The sequence below is a fragment of the Nerophis lumbriciformis genome, linkage group LG14 (assembly GCF_033978685.3).
Source record: "Nerophis lumbriciformis linkage group LG14, RoL_Nlum_v2.1, whole genome shotgun sequence".
In the NCBI taxonomy this organism is placed as follows: Eukaryota; Metazoa; Chordata; class Actinopteri; order Syngnathiformes; family Syngnathidae; genus Nerophis; species Nerophis lumbriciformis.
Window position 1 is genome coordinate 7,680,288 of NC_084561.2, and position 21,036 is coordinate 7,701,323.

Genomic DNA, 21,036 nt, shown 5'->3' on the forward strand with positions numbered 1-21,036 from the left:
ATTTCAGAAGGTCTTAATCAAAGTATATGATGTTCTATGTCTGGCAAGTATGATAAACATATCAATGTCTGTAAAAAATTAAAGTCACTTTGGTCCTAAAAAGCTGCAGACTTTGACTGTGACATGGAAACATGTTGTCTTCTTGTGTTGTATTTGTCAATTGAAGATTAATAATTGCAAATCATTCAAAGAGTTTAATCAACAAAAGCAAATCCTGGTGGTTGACCTTTGACGTCCAATACTTCTGACTCATGGTGCCTGCTTTGGACACCGTGTGAGTCACGATCTTGCCGTCGTCAGGAATCCACGGGCCACAGATGCCGCCTTGTTTCTGTAAAAATGTCAAAATATGTTGACGATAACGTCAGCACCGACGCACCGTCATATTCATATTAATATGTATCATCATATTTATATATAATATGTCATATTTATATTAATATGTATCATCATATTTATATATAATACGTATCATCATATTTATATATAATATGTATGATCATATTGATATATAATATGTATAATCATATTTATATATAATATGTATCATCATATTGATATATAACATGTATGATCATATGTATATATAATATGTATGATCATATGGATATATAACATGTATAATCATACGCACCATGAGGCCCAGAGGACATGAGTGGATGTTGGCGTGATAAACACAACAGTTGATCTCATTGGCGTTCTTCCAGTTGGATGGACACTGATGTTCCTCACAGAACCGCTTGGCCTCCATGGCGTCACTGAGAACAAGGATCAACCATTACTACATGTCATGTATCACATTTGCACCACTCTATATCATTATTACATGTCACGTATCATATTTGCACCACTCTATATCATTATTACATGTCATGTATCACATTTGCACCACTCTATATCATTATTACATGTCACGTATCATATTTGCACCACTCTACATCATTAGTACATGTCATGTGTCATATTTGCACCATTCCACATCATATTTATATATCATATGTATCATCATATTTACACCACTCCATATCATGTTATTTCAAGGTAAAAAAATGATTTTCAAGGTAAAAAAAAAAATTTCAAGGTAAAAATTTTTTTTCAAGGTTAAAAATGATTTTCAAGGTAAAAAATTATTTTCAAGGTAAAAAAAATGTTATGGGTAAAAAAAAATTTTCAAGGTAAAATTTATTTTTCAAGGTAAAAAATGATTTTCAAGGTAAAAAATGATTTTCAAGGTAAAATTTTTTTTTCAAGGGAAATTTTTTTTTTCAAGGTAAAAAAAAATGTTCAAGGTAAAAAAAATTTTATGGGTAAAAAAAATTTTCAAAGTAAAAAAAAATGTGTTTTCAAGGTAAAAAATGATTTTCAAGGTAAAAAAAAATTTAAGGTAAAAAAAATGTTTCAAGGTAAAAAAAATTTTTCAAGGTTAAAAATTATTTTCAAGGTAAAAAATTATTTTCAAGGTAAAAAAAAATTTTCAAGGTAAAAAATGATTTTCAAGGTAAAAAAAATGTTCAAGGTTAAAAATGATTTTCAAGGTAAAAAATGATTTTCAAGGTAAAAAATGATTTTCAAGGCAAATTTTTTTTTTCAAGGTTAAAAATGATTTTCAAGGTAAAAAAATTTTTTAAGGTAAAAAAAGCTTTTCAAGGTAAATTTTTTTTTCAAGGTTAAAAATGATTTTCAAGGTAAAAAAAATTTTATGGGTAAAAAAAATTTTCAAAGTAAAAAAAATGTGTTTTCAAGGTAAAAAATGATTTTCAAGGTAAAAAAAAATTTAAGGTAAAAAAAATGTTTCAAGGTAAAAACATTTTTTCAAGGTTAAAAATTATTTTCAAGGTAAAAAATTATTTTCAAGGTAAAAAAAAATTTTCAAGGTAAAAAATGATTTTCAAGGTAAAAAAAATGTTCAAGGTTAAAAATGATTTTCAAGGTAAAAAATGATTTTCAAGGTAAAAAATGATTTTCAAGGCAAATTTTTTTTTTCAAGGTTAAAAATGATTTTCAAGGTAAAAAAAATTTTTAAGGTAAAAAAAGCTTTTCAAGGTAAATTTTTTTTTCAAGGTTAAAAATGATTTTCAAGGTAAAAAAAATTTTTCAATGTCATATTTGCTGATGTTGCTCTATTGTTGTTGTTGTTGTTGTTGTTTGCTGTTGTTGTTTTTGTCTCTCTGTCTAATCCCCCTCTTGTCCCCACAATTTCCCCCTCTGTCTTCTTTTTTTTTCTCTTTCTATCCCCTCCTGCTCCGGCCCGGCTGCACTAAATGATAATATAAATACATTTAATAAAGTCAACTACAAATAAGGCAACAAGAGAAGTATCCTACACTTCTCTTTTGTAAAGTAAATCTGAACAGCCGACATGGGCATCTACATCAACTATATGATTTGCCTGAGAAGCTGGACAGGACATATAAAAAAAAATAAAATAAAAAAAAAAAAAAAAAAAAAATAAAAAAAAATTAAAAAAATTTTCAAGGTAAATTTTTTTTTTCAAGGTTAAAAATGATTTCCAAGGTAAAAAAGAATTTTTAAGGTAAAAAAAATTTTTCAAGGTAAATTGTTTTTTTCAAGGTTAAAAATGATTTTCAAGGTAAAAAATTATTTTCAAGGTAAAATTTTTTTTTCAAGGTAAAAATTGATTTTCAAGTTAAAAAAACATTTAAGGTAAAAAAAATGTTTCAAGGTAAAACATTATTTTCAAGGTTAAAAATGATTTTCAAGGTAAAAAATGGTTTTTAAGGTAAAAAAAATTTTTCAAGGTAAAAAATTTTTTTCAAGGTTAAAAATGATTTTCAAGGTAAAAAATTATTTTCAAGGTAAAAAATTATTTTCAAGGTAAAAAATTATTTTCAAGGCAAATTTTTTTTCAAGGTTAAAAATGATTTTCAAGGTAAAAAAAAATTTTATGGTAAAAAAAGTTTTTCAAGGTAAACATTTTTTTCAAGGTTAAAAATGGTTTTCAAGGTAAAACATTTTTTTCAAGGTAACATTTTTTTTACAAGGTTAAAAATTATTTCCAAGGTAAAAAAAGAATTTTTAAGGTAAAAAAAATGTTTCAAGGTAAAAAAAAATTTTCAAGGTTAAAAATGATTTTCAAGGTAAAAAATGATTTTCAAGGTAAAATTTTTTTTTCAGGGTAAAATTTTTTTTTCAAGATAAAAAATGATTTTCAAGGTAAAAAATGATTTTCAAGGTAAAAATGCAAATTAGTGTGTGTGTGTGTGTGTGTGTGTGTGTGTAGTGAAGTGATGACACAAGAGCGTCTGACCTGAACTGGAAGATGTTGTTGGCGACGGCGTAGTCGTAGAAGGCGTCAGAAGCTGTGACGGTGTAGGACACGTTGAACTCTTCTCCGTTGCTGACTTTCTCTGGAGGACGCTGCACCCAAGCCATCTCCAGACCTCCGGCACAACAGCAACATGAAAATATGACTTACAGATTCAATTAAACGTACAATGAACAAAGTTGAATTGTAAATACAGTTGCACTGAATATGATCCAATCTAATATTGTGTTATTCTTTTTCAATAATATGTGGTTAATAAAAAATGAAAAAAAAAAATGTGGTTAACAAAAAATTAAATAAAATTTAAATTAAATTATATATATATTATATATATATATATATATATATATATATGTATATATATATATATATATATATATATATATATATATATATATATATATATATATATAGTCGAGTTTCTGTGGTTTATCCGTTATACAGTACCGGGGAATAGCAGAATATACGTTAGGTCAGGAAAAAACACAGAGGCTATATCATCCCTACAAGCCTGTTTCGCAGGTTTTTATTAATAATAAATTAATAAATATTAGTAATAAATTCATAAAATCCCCTACTAATAAATAATAAATAATAATTAATAAAATATTAATAATAAATTAATAAAATCCCCTGACGAGCAGGGAAACCTGCGAAACAGGCTTGTAGGGATGATATAGCCTCTTGTGTTTTTTCCTGACCTAACGTATATATATATATATATATATATATATATATATATATATATATATATATATATATATATATATATATATATATATATATATATATATATATATATATATATATGACCAATGTATGATCCTGTAACTACTTGGTATCAGATTGATACCCAAATTTGTGGTATCATACAAAACTAATGTAAAGTATCAAACAACAGAAGAATAAGTGATTATTACATTTTAACAGAAGTGTAGATAGAACATGTTAAAAGAGAAAGTAAACAGATATGAACAGTAAATGAACAAGTAGATTAATAATGAATTTTCTACCACTTGTCCTTAATAATGTTGACAAACTAATAGGTGTAAAAATGACACAATATGTTACTGCATACGTCAGCAGACTAATTAGGAGCCTTTGTTTGTTTACTTACTACTAAAAGACAAGTTGTCTTGTATGTTCACTATTTTATTATAAGGACAAACTTGCAATAAGAAACATATGTTTAATGTACCCTAAGATTTTTTGTTAAAATAAAGCCAATAATGCAAGTTTTTTGTGGTACCCTTTATTTAGAAAAGTACCGAAAAGTATCAAAATAATTTTAGTACCGGTACCGGTACAAAATATTGTTATTGTTATTTTGTTCCTTCAACGCTTAAATCTGCAGATTCACTTCAGGTCTATTTAATATAAAGTTTTATTTGTTCTATTATTCTTTATATGGAGCCCCTGAAGAGATAAATGTCTAAAAAACAAATTAAAAAAAAAAAAATTCTAAATTTATTTTTTATATTTTATAACTTATAAAAAAGTTTCTCGTGCGCACGAGATACGTGTCTAAAAAAAAATGTAAAAAAAAAAAATTCTAAATTTATTTTTTATATTTTATAACTTATAAAAAAGTTTCTCGTGCGCACAAGATACGTGTCTAAAAAAAAATTTTAAAAATTAAATTCTAAATTTATTTTTTATATATTATAACTTATAAAAAAGTTTCTCGTGCGCACAAGATACGTGTCTTAAAAAATAAAAATAAAAAAAAAGATTCCCCCATGTCCCTTTAGGGGCTCCGTAAATATGCAACAAAAGGGCAATAATTCATTTTTTTTTTAAAGTCCCTCTTAGGGGTAAAATTTTGGATAACCCTGAAGAAGAAGGAATTAAAAATAAAAAAAGCTATCAAATGAAGTTGTTGAGCTGTGAGCTAACCACACAAGTCTTTGCCTGGTGACACCTAAAGAATCAGGTCTTTGCACAAGACTACAACATACCACCACAGCTGATCATGTTGTAGTCGTTGGGGTTGTGGCTTGGCCAGCAGTCGTACTCCGTGTTGTCCAAGTCATGCCAGCAGTCTTCCCCCTGTGCTCACACACAACACACAATTCAATCAACAACACAACTGCTCTTCCGCCGTGCAGGCATGTGGTTTGGACTTAATGAAAACTACTGAAAATAAGTTGAAGCTCCTGGTTTTTCAGCAATTGAACATGCACAAATTTGCAAAAAAAAGCACCATTAAAGAGGTTTTAGTCTTTAAAGAATTGAAAAATTATCAACAGAGTTGACATAAATACACACCCCATTCATCCAAACCAATCACTGTTTCAGTCACTATGTTATTTAGTCACTACAATAATTGTGTTCACATCCACAGGAACCACATGGGTTAGTCTACTCTATACAGTATTTACAACCTTACTAGTGTTAACTTCACAGCCACAGATGGTTCATCTAGTTATTGACATTATTTCCACATTATTATGTCTGTTTCAGTCACTATGTTATTTAGTCACTACAATAATTGTGTTCACATCCCCAGGAACCACATGGGTTAGCCTACTCTATACAGTATTTACAACCTTACTAGTGTTCACTTCCCAGCCACAGATGGTTCATCTAGTTATTGACATTATTTACACATTATTTTGTCTGTTTCAGTCACTATGTTATTTAGTCACTACAATAATTGTGTTCACATCCACAGGAACCACATGGGTTAGCCTACTCTATACAGTATTTACAACCTTACTAGTGTTCACTTCCCAGCCACAGATGGTTCATCTAGTTATTGACATTATTTCCACATTATTATGTCTGTTTCAGTCACTATGTTATTTAGTCACTACAATAATTGTGTTCACATCCACAGGAACCACATGGGTTAGCCTACTCTATACAGTATTTACAACCTTACTAGTGTTCACTTCCCAGCCATAGATGGTTCATCTAGTTATTGACATTATTTCCACATTATTATGTCTGTTTCAGTCACTATGTTATTTAGTCACTACAATAATTGTGTTCACATCCACAGGAACCACATGGGTTAGCCTACTCTATACAGTATTTACAACCTTACTAGTGTTCACTTCACAGCCACAGATGGTTCATCTAGTTATTGACATTATTTCCACATTATTATGTCTGTTTCAGTCACTATGTTATTTAGTCACTACAGTAATTGTGTTCACATCCACAGGAACCACATGGGTTAGTCTACTCTATACAGTATTTACAACCTTACTAGTGTTAACTTCACAGCCACAGATGGTTCATCTAGTTATTGACATTATTTCCACATTATTATGTCTGTTTCAGTCACTATGTTATTTAGTCACTACAATAATTGTGTTCACATCCCCAGGAACCACATGGGTTAGCCTACTCTATACAGTATTTACAACCTTACTAGTGTTCACTTCCCAGCCACAGATGGTTCATCTAGTTATTGACATTATTTACACATTATTTTGTCTGTTTCAGTCACTATGTTATTTAGTCACTACAATAATTGTGTTCACATCCACAGGAACCACATGGGTTAGCCTACTCTATACAGTATTTACAACCTTACTAGTGTTCACTTCCCAGCCACAGATGGTTCATCTAGTTATTGACATTATTTACACATTATTTTGTCTGTTTCAGTCACTATGTTATTTAGTCACTACAATAATTGTGTTCACATCCACAGGAACCACATGGGTTAGCCTACTCTATACAGTATTTACAACCTTACTAGTGTTCACTTCCCAGCCACAGATGGTTCATCTAGTTATTGACATTATTTCCACATTATTATGTCTGTTTCAGTCACTATGTTATTTAGTCACTACAATAATTGTGTTCACATCCACAGGAACCACATGGGTTAGCCTACTCTATACAGTATTTACAACCTTACTAGTGTTCACTTCCCAGCCATAGATAGTTCATCTAGTTATTGACATTATTTCCACATTATTATGTCTGTTTCAGTCACTATGTTATTTAGTCACTACAATAATTGTGTTCACATCCACAGGAACCACATGGGTTAGCCTACTCTATACAGTATTTACAACCTTACTAGTGTTCACTTCACAGCCACAGATGGTTCATCTAGTTATTGACATTATTTCCACATTATTATGTCTGTTTCAGTCACTATGTTATTTAGTCACTACAGTAATTGTGTTCACATCCACAGGAACCACATGGGTTAGTCTACTCTATACAGTATTTACAACCTTACTAGTGTTCACTTCACAGCCACAGATGGTTCATCTAGTTATTGACATTATTTACACATTATTTTGTCTGTTTCAGTCACTATGTTATTTAGTCACTACAATAATTGTGTTCACATCCACAGGAACCACATGGGTTAGCCTACTCTATACAGTATTTACAACCTTACTAGTGTTCACTTCCCAGCCACAGATGGTTCATCTAGTTATTGACATTATTTCCACATTATTATGTCTGTTTCAGTCACTATGTTATTTAGTCACTACAGTAATTGTGTTCACATCCACAGGAACCACATGGGTTAGTCTACTCTATACAGTATTTACAACCTTACTAGTGTTCACTTCACAGCCACAGATGGTTCATCTAGTTATTGACATTATTTCCACATTATTATGTCTGTTTCAGTCACTATGTTATTTAGTCACTACAATAATTGTGTTCACATCCCCAGGAACCACATGGGTTAGCCTACTCTATACAGTATTTACAACCTTACTAGTGTTCACTTCCCAGCCACAGATGGTTCATCTAGTTATTGACATTATTTACACATTATTTTGTCTGTTTCAGTCACTATGTTATTTAGTCACTACAATAATTGTGTTCACATCCACAGGAACCACATGGGTTAGCCTACTCTATACAGTATTTACAACCTTACTAGTGTTCACTTCCCAGCCACAGATGGTTCATCTAGTTATTGACATTATTTCCACATTATTATGTCTGTTTCAGTCACTATGTTATTTAGTCACTACAATAATTGTGTTCACATCCACAGGAACCACATGGGTTAGCCTACTCTATACAGTATTTACAACCTTACTAGTGTTCACTTCCCAGCCATAGATGGTTCATCTAGTTATTGACATTATTTCCACATTATTATGTCTGTTTCAGTCACTATGTTATTTAGTCACTACAATAATTGTGTTCACATCCACAGGAACCACATGGGTTAGCCTACTCTATACAGTATTTACAACCTTACTAGTGTTCACTTCACAGCCACAGATGGTTCATCTAGTTACTGACATTATTTACACATTACTTTGTCTGTTTCAGTCACTATGTTATTTAGTCACTACAATAATTGTGTTCACATCCACAGGAACCACATGGGTTAGCCTACTCTATACAGTATTTACAACCTTACTAGTGTTCACTTCACAGCCACAGATGGTTCATCTAGTTATTGACATTATTTACACATTATTTTGTCTGTTTCAGTCACTATGTTATTTAGTCACTACAATAATTGTGTCCACATCCACAGGAACCACATGGGTTAGCCTACTCTACAAAGTATTTACAACCTTACTAGTGTTCACTTCACAGCCACAGATGGTTCATCTAGTTATTGACATTATTTACACGTTACTTTGTCTGTTTCAGTCACTATTTTATTTAGTCACTACAATAATTGTGTTCACATCCACAGGAACCACATGGGTTAGCCTACTCTATACAGTATTTACAACCTTACTAGTGTTCACTTCACAGCCACAGATGGTTTATCTAGTTATTGACATTATTTACACATTATTTTGTCTGTTTCAGTCACTATGTTATTTAGTCACTACAATAATTGTGTTCACATCCACAGGAACCACATGGGTTAGCCTACTCTATACAGTATTTACAACCTTACTAGTGTTCACTTCACAGCCACAGATGGTTCATCTAGTTATTGACATTATTTACACATTATTTTGTCTGTTTCAGTCACTATGTTATTTAGTCACTACAATAATTGTGTTCACATCCACAGGAACCACATGGGTTAGCCTACTCTATACAGTATTTACAACCTTACTAGTGTTCACTTCACAGCCACAGATGGTTCATCTAGTTATTGACATTATTTACACGTTACTTTGTCTGTTTCAGTCACTATGTTATTTAGTCACTACAGTAATTGTGTTCACATCCACAGAAACCACATGGGTTAGCCTACTCTATACAGTATTTACAACCTTACTAGTGTTCACTTCACAGCCACAGATCTAGTTATTGACATTATTTCCACATTATTATGTCTGTTTCAGTCACTATGTTATTTAGTCACTACAATAATTGTGTTCACATCCACAGGAACCACATGGGTTAGCCTACTCTATACAGTATTTACAACCTTACTAGTGTTCACTTCACAGCCACAGATGGTTCATCTAATTATTGACATTATTTACACATTATTTTGTCTGTTTCAGTCACTATGTTATTTAGTCACTACAATAATTGTGTTCACATCCACAGGAACCACATGGGTTAGCCTACTCTATACAGTATTTACAACCTTACTAGTGTTCACTTCCCAGCCACAGATGGTTCATCTAGTTATTGACATTATTTCCACATTATTATGTCTGTTTCAGTCACTATGTTATTTAGTCACTACAATAATTGTGTTCACATCCACAGGAACCACATGGGTTAGCCTACTCTATACAGTATTTACAACCTTACTAGTGTTCACTTCCCAGCCATAGATGGTTCATCTAGTTATTGACATTATTTCCACATTATTATGTCTGTTTCAGTCACTATGTTATTTAGTCACTACAATAATTGTGTTCACATCCACAGGAACCACATGGGTTAGCCTACTCTATACAGTATTTACAACCTTACTAGTGTTCACTTCACAGCCACAGATGGTTCATCTAGTTACTGACATTATTTACACATTACTTTGTCTGTTTCAGTCACTATGTTATTTAGTCACTACAATAATTGTGTTCACATCCACAGGAACCACATGGGTTAGCCTACTCTATACAGTATTTACAACCTTACTAGTGTTCACTTCACAGCCACAGATGGTTCATCTAGTTATTGACATTATTTACACATTATTTTGTCTGTTTCAGTCACTATGTTATTTAGTCACTACAATAATTGTGTCCACATCCACAGGAACCACATGGGTTAGCCTACTCTACAAAGTATTTACAACCTTACTAGTGTTCACTTCACAGCCACAGATGGTTCATCTAGTTATTGACATTATTTACACGTTACTTTGTCTGTTTCAGTCACTATTTTATTTAGTCACTACAATAATTGTGTTCACATCCACAGGAACCACATGGGTTAGCCTACTCTATACAGTATTTACAACCTTACTAGTGTTCACTTCACAGCCACAGATGGTTCATCTAGTTATTGACATTATTTACACGTTACTTTGTCTGTTTCAGTCACTATGTTATTTAGTCACTACAGTAATTGTGTTCACATCCACAGAAACCACATGGGTTAGCCTACTCTATACAGTATTTACAACCTTACTAGTGTTCACTTCACAGCCACAGATCTAGTTATTGACATTATTTCCACATTATTATGTCTGTTTCAGTCACTATGTTATTTAGTCACTACAATAATTGTGTTCACATCCACAGGAACCACATGGGTTAGCCTACTCTATACAGTATTTACAACCTTACTAGTGTTCACTTCACAGCCACAGATGGTTCATCTAATTATTGACATTATTTACACATTATTTTGTCTGTTTCAGTCACTATGTTATTTAGTCACTACAATAATTGTGTTCACATCCACAGGAACCACATGGGTTAGCCTACTCTATACAGTATTTACAACCTTACTAGTGTTCACTTCCCAGCCACAGATGGTTCATCTAGTTATTGACATTATTTCCACATTATTATGTCTGTTTCAGTCACTATGTTATTTAGTCACTACAATAATTGTGTTCACATCCACAGGAACCACATGGGTTAGCCTACTCTATACAGTATTTACAACCTTACTAGTGTTCACTTCCCAGCCATAGATGGTTCATCTAGTTATTGACATTATTTCCACATTATTATGTCTGTTTCAGTCACTATGTTATTTAGTCACTACAATAATTGTGTTCACATCCACAGGAACCACATGGGTTAGCCTACTCTATACAGTATTTACAACCTTACTAGTGTTCACTTCACAGCCACAGATGGTTCATCTAGTTACTGACATTATTTACACATTACTTTGTCTGTTTCAGTCACTATGTTATTTAGTCACTACAATAATTGTGTTCACATCCACAGGAACCACATGGGTTAGCCTACTCTATACAGTATTTACAACCTTACTAGTGTTCACTTCACAGCCACAGATGGTTCATCTAGTTATTGACATTATTTACACATTATTTTGTCTGTTTCAGTCACTATGTTATTTAGTCACTACAATAATTGTGTCCACATCCACAGGAACCACATGGGTTAGCCTACTCTACAAAGTATTTACAACCTTACTAGTGTTCACTTCACAGCCACAGATGGTTCATCTAGTTATTGACATTATTTACACGTTACTTTGTCTGTTTCAGTCACTATTTTATTTAGTCACTACAATAATTGTGTTCACATCCACAGGAACCACATGGGTTAGCCTACTCTATACAGTATTTACAACCTTACTAGTGTTCACTTCACAGCCACAGATGGTTTATCTAGTTATTGACATTATTTACACATTATTTTGTCTGTTTCAGTCACTATGTTATTTAGTCACTACAATAATTGTGTTCACATCCACAGGAACCACATGGGTTAGCCTACTCTATACAGTATTTACAACCTTACTAGTGTTCACTTCACAGCCACAGATGGTTCATCTAGTAATTGACATTATTTACACATTATTTTGTCTGTTTCAGTCACTATGTTATTTAGTCACTACAATAATTGTGTTCACATCCACAGGAACCACATGGGTTAGCCTACTCTATACAGTATTTACAACCTTACTAGTGTTCACTTCACAGCCACAGATGGTTCATCTAGTTATTGACATTATTTACACGTTACTTTGTCTGTTTCAGTCACTATGTTATTTAGTCACTACAGTAATTGTGTTCACATCCACAGAAACCACATGGGTTAGTCTACTCTATACAGTATTTACAACCTTACTAGTGTTCACTTCACAGCCACAGATCTAGTTATTGACATTATTTCCACATTATTATGTCTGTTTCAGTCACTATGTTATTTAGTCACTACAATAATTGTGTTCACATCCACAGGAACCACATGGGTTAGCCTACTCTATACAGTATTTACAACCTTACTAGTGTTCACTTCCCAGCCATAGATGGTTCATCTAGTTATTGACATTATTTCCACATTATTATGTCTGTTTCAGTCACTATGTTATTTAGTCACTACAATAATTGTGTTCACATCCACAGGAACCACATGGGTTAGCCTACTCTATACAGTATTTACAACCTTACTAGTGTTCACTTCACAGCCACAGATGGTTCATCTAGTTACTGACATTATTTACACATTACTTTGTCTGTTTCAGTCACTATGTTATTTAGTCACTACAATAATTGTGTTCACATCCACAGGAACCACATGGGTTAGCCTACTCTATACAGTATTTACAACCTTACTAGTGTTCACTTCACAGCCACAGATGGTTCATCTAGTTATTGACATTATTTACACATTATTTTGTCTGTTTCAGTCACTATGTTATTTAGTCACTACAATAATTGTGTCCACATCCACAGGAACCACATGGGTTAGCCTACTCTACAAAGTATTTACAACCTTACTAGTGTTCACTTCACAGCCACAGATGGTTCATCTAGTTATTGACATTATTTACACGTTACTTTGTCTGTTTCAGTCACTATTTTATTTAGTCACTACAATAATTGTGTTCACATCCACAGGAACCACATGGGTTAGCCTACTCTATACAGTATTTACAACCTTACTAGTGTTCACTTCACAGCCACAGATGGTTTATCTAGTTATTGACATTATTTACACATTATTTTGTCTGTTTCAGTCACTATGTTATTTAGTCACTACAATAATTGTGTTCACATCCACAGGAACCACATGGGTTAGCCTACTCTATACAGTATTTACAACCTTACTAGTGTTCACTTCACAGCCACAGATGGTTCATCTAGTAATTGACATTATTTACACATTATTTTGTCTGTTTCAGTCACTATGTTATTTAGTCACTACAATAATTGTGTTCACATCCACAGGAACCACATGGGTTAGCCTACTCTATACAGTATTTACAACCTTACTAGTGTTCACTTCACAGCCACAGATGGTTCATCTAGTTATTGACATTATTTACACGTTACTTTGTCTGTTTCAGTCACTATGTTATTTAGTCACTACAGTAATTGTGTTCACATCCACAGAAACCACATGGGTTAGCCTACTCTATACAGTATTTACAACCTTACTAGTGTTCACTTCACAGCCACAGATCTAGTTATTGACATTATTTCCACATTATTATGTCTGTTTCAGTCACTATGTTATTTAGTCACTACAATAATTGTGTTCACATCCACAGGAACCACATGGGTTAGCCTACTCTATACAGTATTTACAACCTTACTAGTGTTCACTTCACAGCCACAGATGGTTCATCTAATTATTGACATTATTTACACATTATTTTGTCTGTTTCAGTCACTATGTTATTTACTCACTACAATAATTGTGTTCACATCCACAGGAACCACATGGGTTAGTCTACTCTATACAGTATTTACAACCTTACTAGTGTTCACTTCACAGCCACAGATGGTTCATCTAGTTATTGACATTATTTACACATTATGTTATTTTATTTTATTTTTTTAACTTCCGGCTTTTCCCTAATTTCCAGGAAACTCCCATTCAAATGAATGGACATTTTTAAAGTTCTACAACTCCCACATTTCTTACCCGATTCAAACTTTTCTACCATCCACACACTCCACTCATCCTGGACATTCAAATCAACGTGTTTCCCAGTTCGGAAAATTCCCGTATTACTCAGAATTACCAGGAATTTTAACCTATTGAAAGTGAATAGGCAATATAGAAACCTCTTCATATCCCACATTTCTCAAGTGATTAGAAAAATTCCACCATCCACACACTCCACTCACCCTGGACATTCAAACTACCATTTTCTAAGTTCATAAAAATTCCAGAAATTCCTAGATTTCCAAAGCTCTATTTCCACCCTTTTTTCTTTCAGCTTCTCCTTCTACATTTTTCAACCCATTCCATCATCAAAACATTCCACCTAGTTGGGATATAAAAGCTATCTATCTTTTTTTCGTCCAAAGACCTGATTTTCACAAAATTCCAGGAATTCCGAAACACCAGTTCTCAATTTCAAGTGTTCTCAGCCGATTCAAAAAATTCCAACACCAACCCATTCATATCATCTCGGACAGTTGTGATGTTATGTTTTCTTCCAGCTTTTCCCAAATTTCCAGGAAACTCCCATTCAAATGAATGGACATTTTCAAAGTTCTACAACTCCCACATTTCTTACCCGATTCAAACCTTTCCACCATCCACAAACTCCACTCATCCTGGACATTCAAACGAACGTGTTTCCCAGTTCGGAAAATTTCTGTATTACTCAGAATTACCAGGAATTTTGACCTATTGAAAATGAACGGGCAATATAGAAACCTCTTCGTATCCCACATTTCTCAAGTGATTAGAAAAATTCCACCATCCACACACTCCACTCACCCTGGACATTTAACTACCATTTTCTAAGTTCAAAAAAATTCCAGAAATTCCTAGTTTTCCAAAGCTCTATTTCCACCCTTTTTTGTTTCAGCTTCTCCTTCTACATTTTTCAACCCGTTCCAACCATTCCACCATCAAAACATTTCACCTCGTTGGGATATAAATTTATCTATCTTTTTTCGTCCAAAGTCCTAATTTTCACAAAATTCCAGGAATTCCGAAATACCAGTTCTCAATTTCAAAGTGTTACTACATCATTTCTCAGCCGATTCAAAAAATTCCAACACCAACCCATTCATTACATCTCGGACAGTTGTGATGTTATATTTTATTTTATTTATTTAATTAACTTACGGCATTTCCCTAATTTCCAGGAAACTCCCATTCAAATAAATGGACATTTTCAAAGTTCTACAACTCCCACATTTCTTACCCGATTCAAACCTTTCTACCATCCACACACTCCACTCATCCTGGACATTCAAATCACCGTGTTTCCCAGTTCGGAAAATTCCCGTATTACTCAGAATTACCAGGAATTTTGACCTATTGAAAATGAACAGGCAATATAGAAACCTCTTCATATCCCACATTTCCCAACCGATTGGAAGCGTTCCAACATCCACACACTCCACTCTCCCTGGACATTCAAACTACCATTTTCTAAGTTCATAAAAATTCCAGAAATTCCTAGTTTTCCAAAGCTCTATTTCCACCCTTTTTTCTTTCAGCTTCTCCTTCTACATTTTTCAACCCATTCCAACCATTCTACCATCAAAACATTCCACCTAGTTGGGAAAAAAAATCTATCTATCTTTTTCATGCAAAGTCCTGATTTTCCCCAAATTCCAGGAATTCCGAAATACCAGTTCTCAATTTCAAAGCGTTACTACGTCATTTCTCAGCCGATTCGAAAAAAAATTCCAACACCAACCCATTCATATCATCTCGGACAGTTGTGATGTTATATTTTCTTTCATTTTATTTTGTTAACTTCCGGCTTTTCTCAAATTTCCAGGAAACTCCCATTCAAATGAATGGACATTTTCAAAGTTCTACAACTCCCACATTTCTTACCCGATTCAAACCTTTCCACCATCCACACACTCCACTCATCCTGGACATTCAAATCAACGTGTTTCCCAGTTCGGAAAATTCCCGTATTACTCAGAACTACCAGGAATTCTGACCTATTGAAAATGGCCGGGCAATATAGAAACCTCTTCATATCCCACATTTCTCAAGTGATTAGAAAAATTCCACCTTCCACACTCTCCACTCATCCTGGACATTCAAACTACCATTTTCTAAGTTCAAAAAAATTCCAGAAATTCCTAGTTTTCCAAAGCTCTATTTCCACCCTTTTTTCTTTCAGCTTCTCCTTCTACATTTTTCAACCCATTCCATCATCAAAACATTCCACCTAGTTGGGATATAAAAGCTATCTATCTTTTTTCGTCCAAAGTCCTGATTTTCACAAAATTCCAGGAATTCCGAAACACCAGTTCTCAATTTCAAGTGTTCTCAGCCGATTCAAAAAATTCCAACACCAACCCATTCATATCATCTCGGACAGTTGTGATGTTATAATTTCTTCCAGCTTTTCCCAAATTTCCAGGAAACTCCCATTCAAATGAATGGACATTTTCAAAGTTCTACAACTCCCACATTTCTTACCCGATTCAAACATTTCCACCATCCACACACTCCACTCATCCTGGACATTCAAATCAACGTGTTTCCCAGTTCGGAAAATTCCCGTATTACTCAGAATTACCAGGAATTTTGACCTATTGAAAATGAACGGGCAATATAGAAACCTCTTCACATCCCACATTTCCCAACCGATTGGAAGCGTTCCAACATCCACACACTTCACTCTCCCTGGACATTCAAACTACCATTTTCTAAGTTCAAAAATATTCCAGAAATTCCTAGTTTTCCAAAGCTCTATTTCCACCCTTTTTTCTTTCAGCTTCTCCTTCTACATTTTTCAACCCATTCCATCATCAAAACATTTCACCTAGTTGGGATATAAAAGCTATCTATCTTTTTTCGTCCAAAGTCCTGATTTTCACAAAATTCCAGGAATTCCGAAACACCAGTTCTCAATTTCAAGTGTTCTCAACCGATTCAAAAAATTCCAACACCAACCCATTCATATCATCTCGGACAGTTGTGATGTTATAATTTCTTCCAGCTTTTCCCAAATTTCCAGGAAACTCCCATTCAAATGAATGGACATTTTCAAAGTTCTACAACTCCCACATTACTTACCCGATTCAAACCTTTCCACCATCCACACACTCCACTCATCCTGGACATTCAAATCAACGTGTTTCCCAGTTCGGAAAATTCCCGTATTACTCAGAATTACCAGGAATTTTGACCTATTGAAAATGACCGGGCAATATACAAACCTCTTCATATCCTACATTTCCCAACCGATTGGAAGCGTTCCAACATCCACACACTCCACTCACCCTGGACATTCAAACTACCATTTTCTAAGTTCAAAAAAATTCCAGAAATTCCTAGTTTTCCAAAGCTCTATTTCCACCCTTTTTTCTTTCAGCTTCTCCTTCTACATTTTTCAACCCATTCCATCATCAAAACATTTCACCTAGTTGGGATATAAAAGCTATCTATCTTTTTTCGTCCAAAGTCCTGATTTTCACAAAATTCCAGGAATTCCGAAACACCAGTTCTCAATTTCAAGTGTTCTCAACCGATTCAAAAAATTCCAACACCAACCCATTCATATCATCTCGGACAGTTGTGGATGTTATATTTTCTTCCAGCTTTTCCCAAATTTCCAGGAAACTCCCATTCAAATGAATGGACATTTTCAAAGTTCTACAACTCCCACATTTCTTACCCGATTCAAACCTTTCCATCATCCACACACTCCACTCATCATGCACATTCAAACGAACGTGTTTCCCAGTTCGGAAAATTCCCGTATTACTCAGAATTACCAGGAATTTTGACCTATTGAAAATTACCGGGCAATATAGAAACCTCTTCATATCCCACATTTCTCAAGTGATTAGAAAAATTCCACCATCCACACACTCCACTCACCCTGGACATTCAAACTACCATTTTCTAAGTTCATAAAAATTCCAGAAATTCCGAGTTTTCCAAAGCTCTATTTCCACCCTTTTTTCTTTCAGCTTCTCCTTCTACATTTTTCAACCCGTTCCAACCATTCCACCATCAAAACATTCCACCTCGTTGGGATATAAATTTATCTATCTTTTTTCGTCCAAAGTCCTAATTTTCACAAAATTCCAGGAATTCCGAAATACCAGTTCTCAATTTCAAAGTGTTACTACATCATTTCTCAGCCGATTCAAAAAATTCCAACACCAACCCATTCATTACATCTCGGACAGTTGTGATGTTATATTTTATTTTATTTATTTAATTAACTTACGGCATTTCCCTAATTTCCAGGAAACTCCCATTCAAATAAATGGACATTTTCAAAGTTCTACAACTCCCACATTTCTTACCCGATTCAAACCTTTCTACCATCCACACACTCCACTCATCCTGGACATTCAAATCAACGTGTTTCCCAGTTCGGAAAATTCCCGTATTACTCAGAATTACCAGGAATTTTGACCTATTGAAAATGAACAGGCAATATAGAAACCTCTTCATATCCCACATTTCCCAACCGATTGGAAGCGTTCCAACATCCACACACTCCACTCTCCCTGGACATTCAAACTACCATTTTCTAAGTTCATAAAAATTCCAGAAATACCTAGTTTTCCAAAGCTCTATTTCCACCCTTTTTTCTTTCAGCTTCTCCTTCTACATTTTTCAACACGTTCCAACCATTCCACCATCAAAACATTCCACCTCGTTGGGATATAAAAGCTATTTATCTTTTTTTTCTGCAAAGTCCTGATTTTCACAAAATTCCAGGAATTCCGAAATACCAGTTCTAAATTTCAAAGTGTTACTACGTCATTTCTCAGCCGATTCAAAAAAAATTTCCAACACCAACCCATTCATATCATCTTGGACAGTTGTGATGTTATATTTTCTTTCATTTTATTTTGTTAACTTCCGGCTTTTCCCAAATTTCCAGGAAACTCCCATTCAAATGAATGGACATTTTCAAAGTTCTACAACTCCCACATTTCTTACCCGATTCAAACTTTTCTACCATGCACACACTCCACTCATCCTGGACATTCAAATCAACGTGTTTCCCAGTTCAGAAAATTCCCGTATTATTCAGAATTACCAGGAATTTTGACCTATTGAAAATGAACGGGCAATATAGAAACCTCTTCATATCCCACATTTCCCAACCGATTGGAAGCGTTCCACCATCCACACACTCCACTCTCCCTGGACATTCAAACTACCATTTTCTAAGTTAAAAAAAATTCCAGAAATTCCTAGTTTTCCAAAGCTCTATTTCCACCCTTTTTTCTTTCAGCTTCTCCTTCTACATTTTTCCACTTGTTCCAACCATTCCACCATCAAAACATTCCACCTAGTTGGGATATAAAAGCTATCTATCTTTTTTCGTCCAAAGTCCTGATTTTCCCAAAATTCCAGGAATTCCGAAATACCAGTTCTCAATTTCAAAGTGTTACTACGTCATTTCTCAGCCGATTAAAAAAATTCCAACACCAACCCATTCATATCATCTCGGACAGTTGTGATGTTATATTTTATTTTATTTATTTAATTAACTTACGGCTTTTCCCTAATTTCCAGGAAACTCCCATTCAAATGAATGGACATTTTCAAAGTTCTACAACTCCCACATTTCTTACCCGATTCAAACCTTTCCACCATCCACACACTCCACTCATCCTGGACATTCAAATCAACGTGTTTCCCAGTTCGGAAAATTCCCGTATTACTCAGAATTACCAGGAATTTTGACCTATTGAAAATGAACGGGCAATATACAAACCTCTTCATATCCCACATTTCCCAACCGATTGGAAGCGTTCCAACATCCACACACTCCACTCTCCCTGGACATTCAAACTACCATTTTCTAAGTTCATAAAAATTCCAGAAATTCCTAGTTTTCCAAAGCTCTATTTCCACCCTTTTTTCTTTCAGCTTCTCCTTCTACATTTTTCAACTTGTTCCAACCATTCCACCATCAAAACATTCCACCTCGTTGGGATATAAAAGCTATCTATCTTTTTTTTTTGTGCAAGGTCCTGATTTTCCCAAAATTCCAGGAATTCCGAAATACCAGTTCTAAATTTCAAAGTGTTACTAAGTCATTTCTCAGCCGATTCAAAAAAAATTCCAACACCAACCCATTCATATCATCTCGGACAGTTGTGATGTTATATTTTTTATTTTTTTAACTTCCAGCTTTTCCCAAATTTCCAGAAAACTCCCATTCAAATGAATAGACATATTCAAAGTTCTACAACTCCCACATTTCTTACCCGATTCAAACCTTTCCACCATCCACACACTCCACTCATCCTGGACATTCAAATCAACGTGTTTCTCAGTTCGGAAAATTCCCATATTACTCAGAATTACCAGGAATTTTGACCTATTGAAAATTACCGGGCAATATAGAAACCTCTTCATATCCCACATTTCCCAACCGATTGGAAGCGTTCCAACATCCACACACTCCACTCTCCCTGGACATTCAAACTACCATTTTCTAAGTTAAAAAAAATTCCAGAAATTCCTAGTTTTCCAAAGCTCTATTTCCACCCTTTCTTCTTTCAGCTTCTCCTTCTACATTTTTCAACCCGTTCCATCATCAAAACATTCCACCTAGTTGGGATATAAAAGCTATCTATCTTTTTTCGTCCAAAGTCCTGATTTTCACAAAATTCCAGGAATTCCGAAATACCAGTTCTCAATTTCAAGTGTTCTCAGCCGATTCAAAAAAATTCCAACACCAACCCATTCATATCATCTCGGACAGTTGTGGATGTTATATTTTCTTCCAGCTTTTCCCAAATTTCCAGGAAACTCCCATTC

At 33.9% G+C, this 21,036-nt stretch overlaps 1 protein-coding gene across 1 annotated transcript in view; it reads right to left on the reverse strand.

Moving 5' to 3' along the window:
• LOC133616717 (atrial natriuretic peptide receptor 2-like) overlaps positions 1-21,036 on the reverse strand; it is a 64,357-nt gene that overhangs the window by 42,598 nt on the left and 723 nt on the right. The window contains exons 2-5 of the mRNA XM_072914740.1: positions 5,245-5,335; positions 3,254-3,401; positions 635-758; positions 227-331 (exon numbers count right to left, since the gene is read on the reverse strand). Of these exons, the coding sequence (XP_072770841.1) occupies positions 227-331; positions 635-758; positions 3,254-3,401; positions 5,245-5,335 (468 nt within the window). The remainder of the gene's footprint in view (positions 1-226; positions 332-634; positions 759-3,253; positions 3,402-5,244; positions 5,336-21,036) is intronic.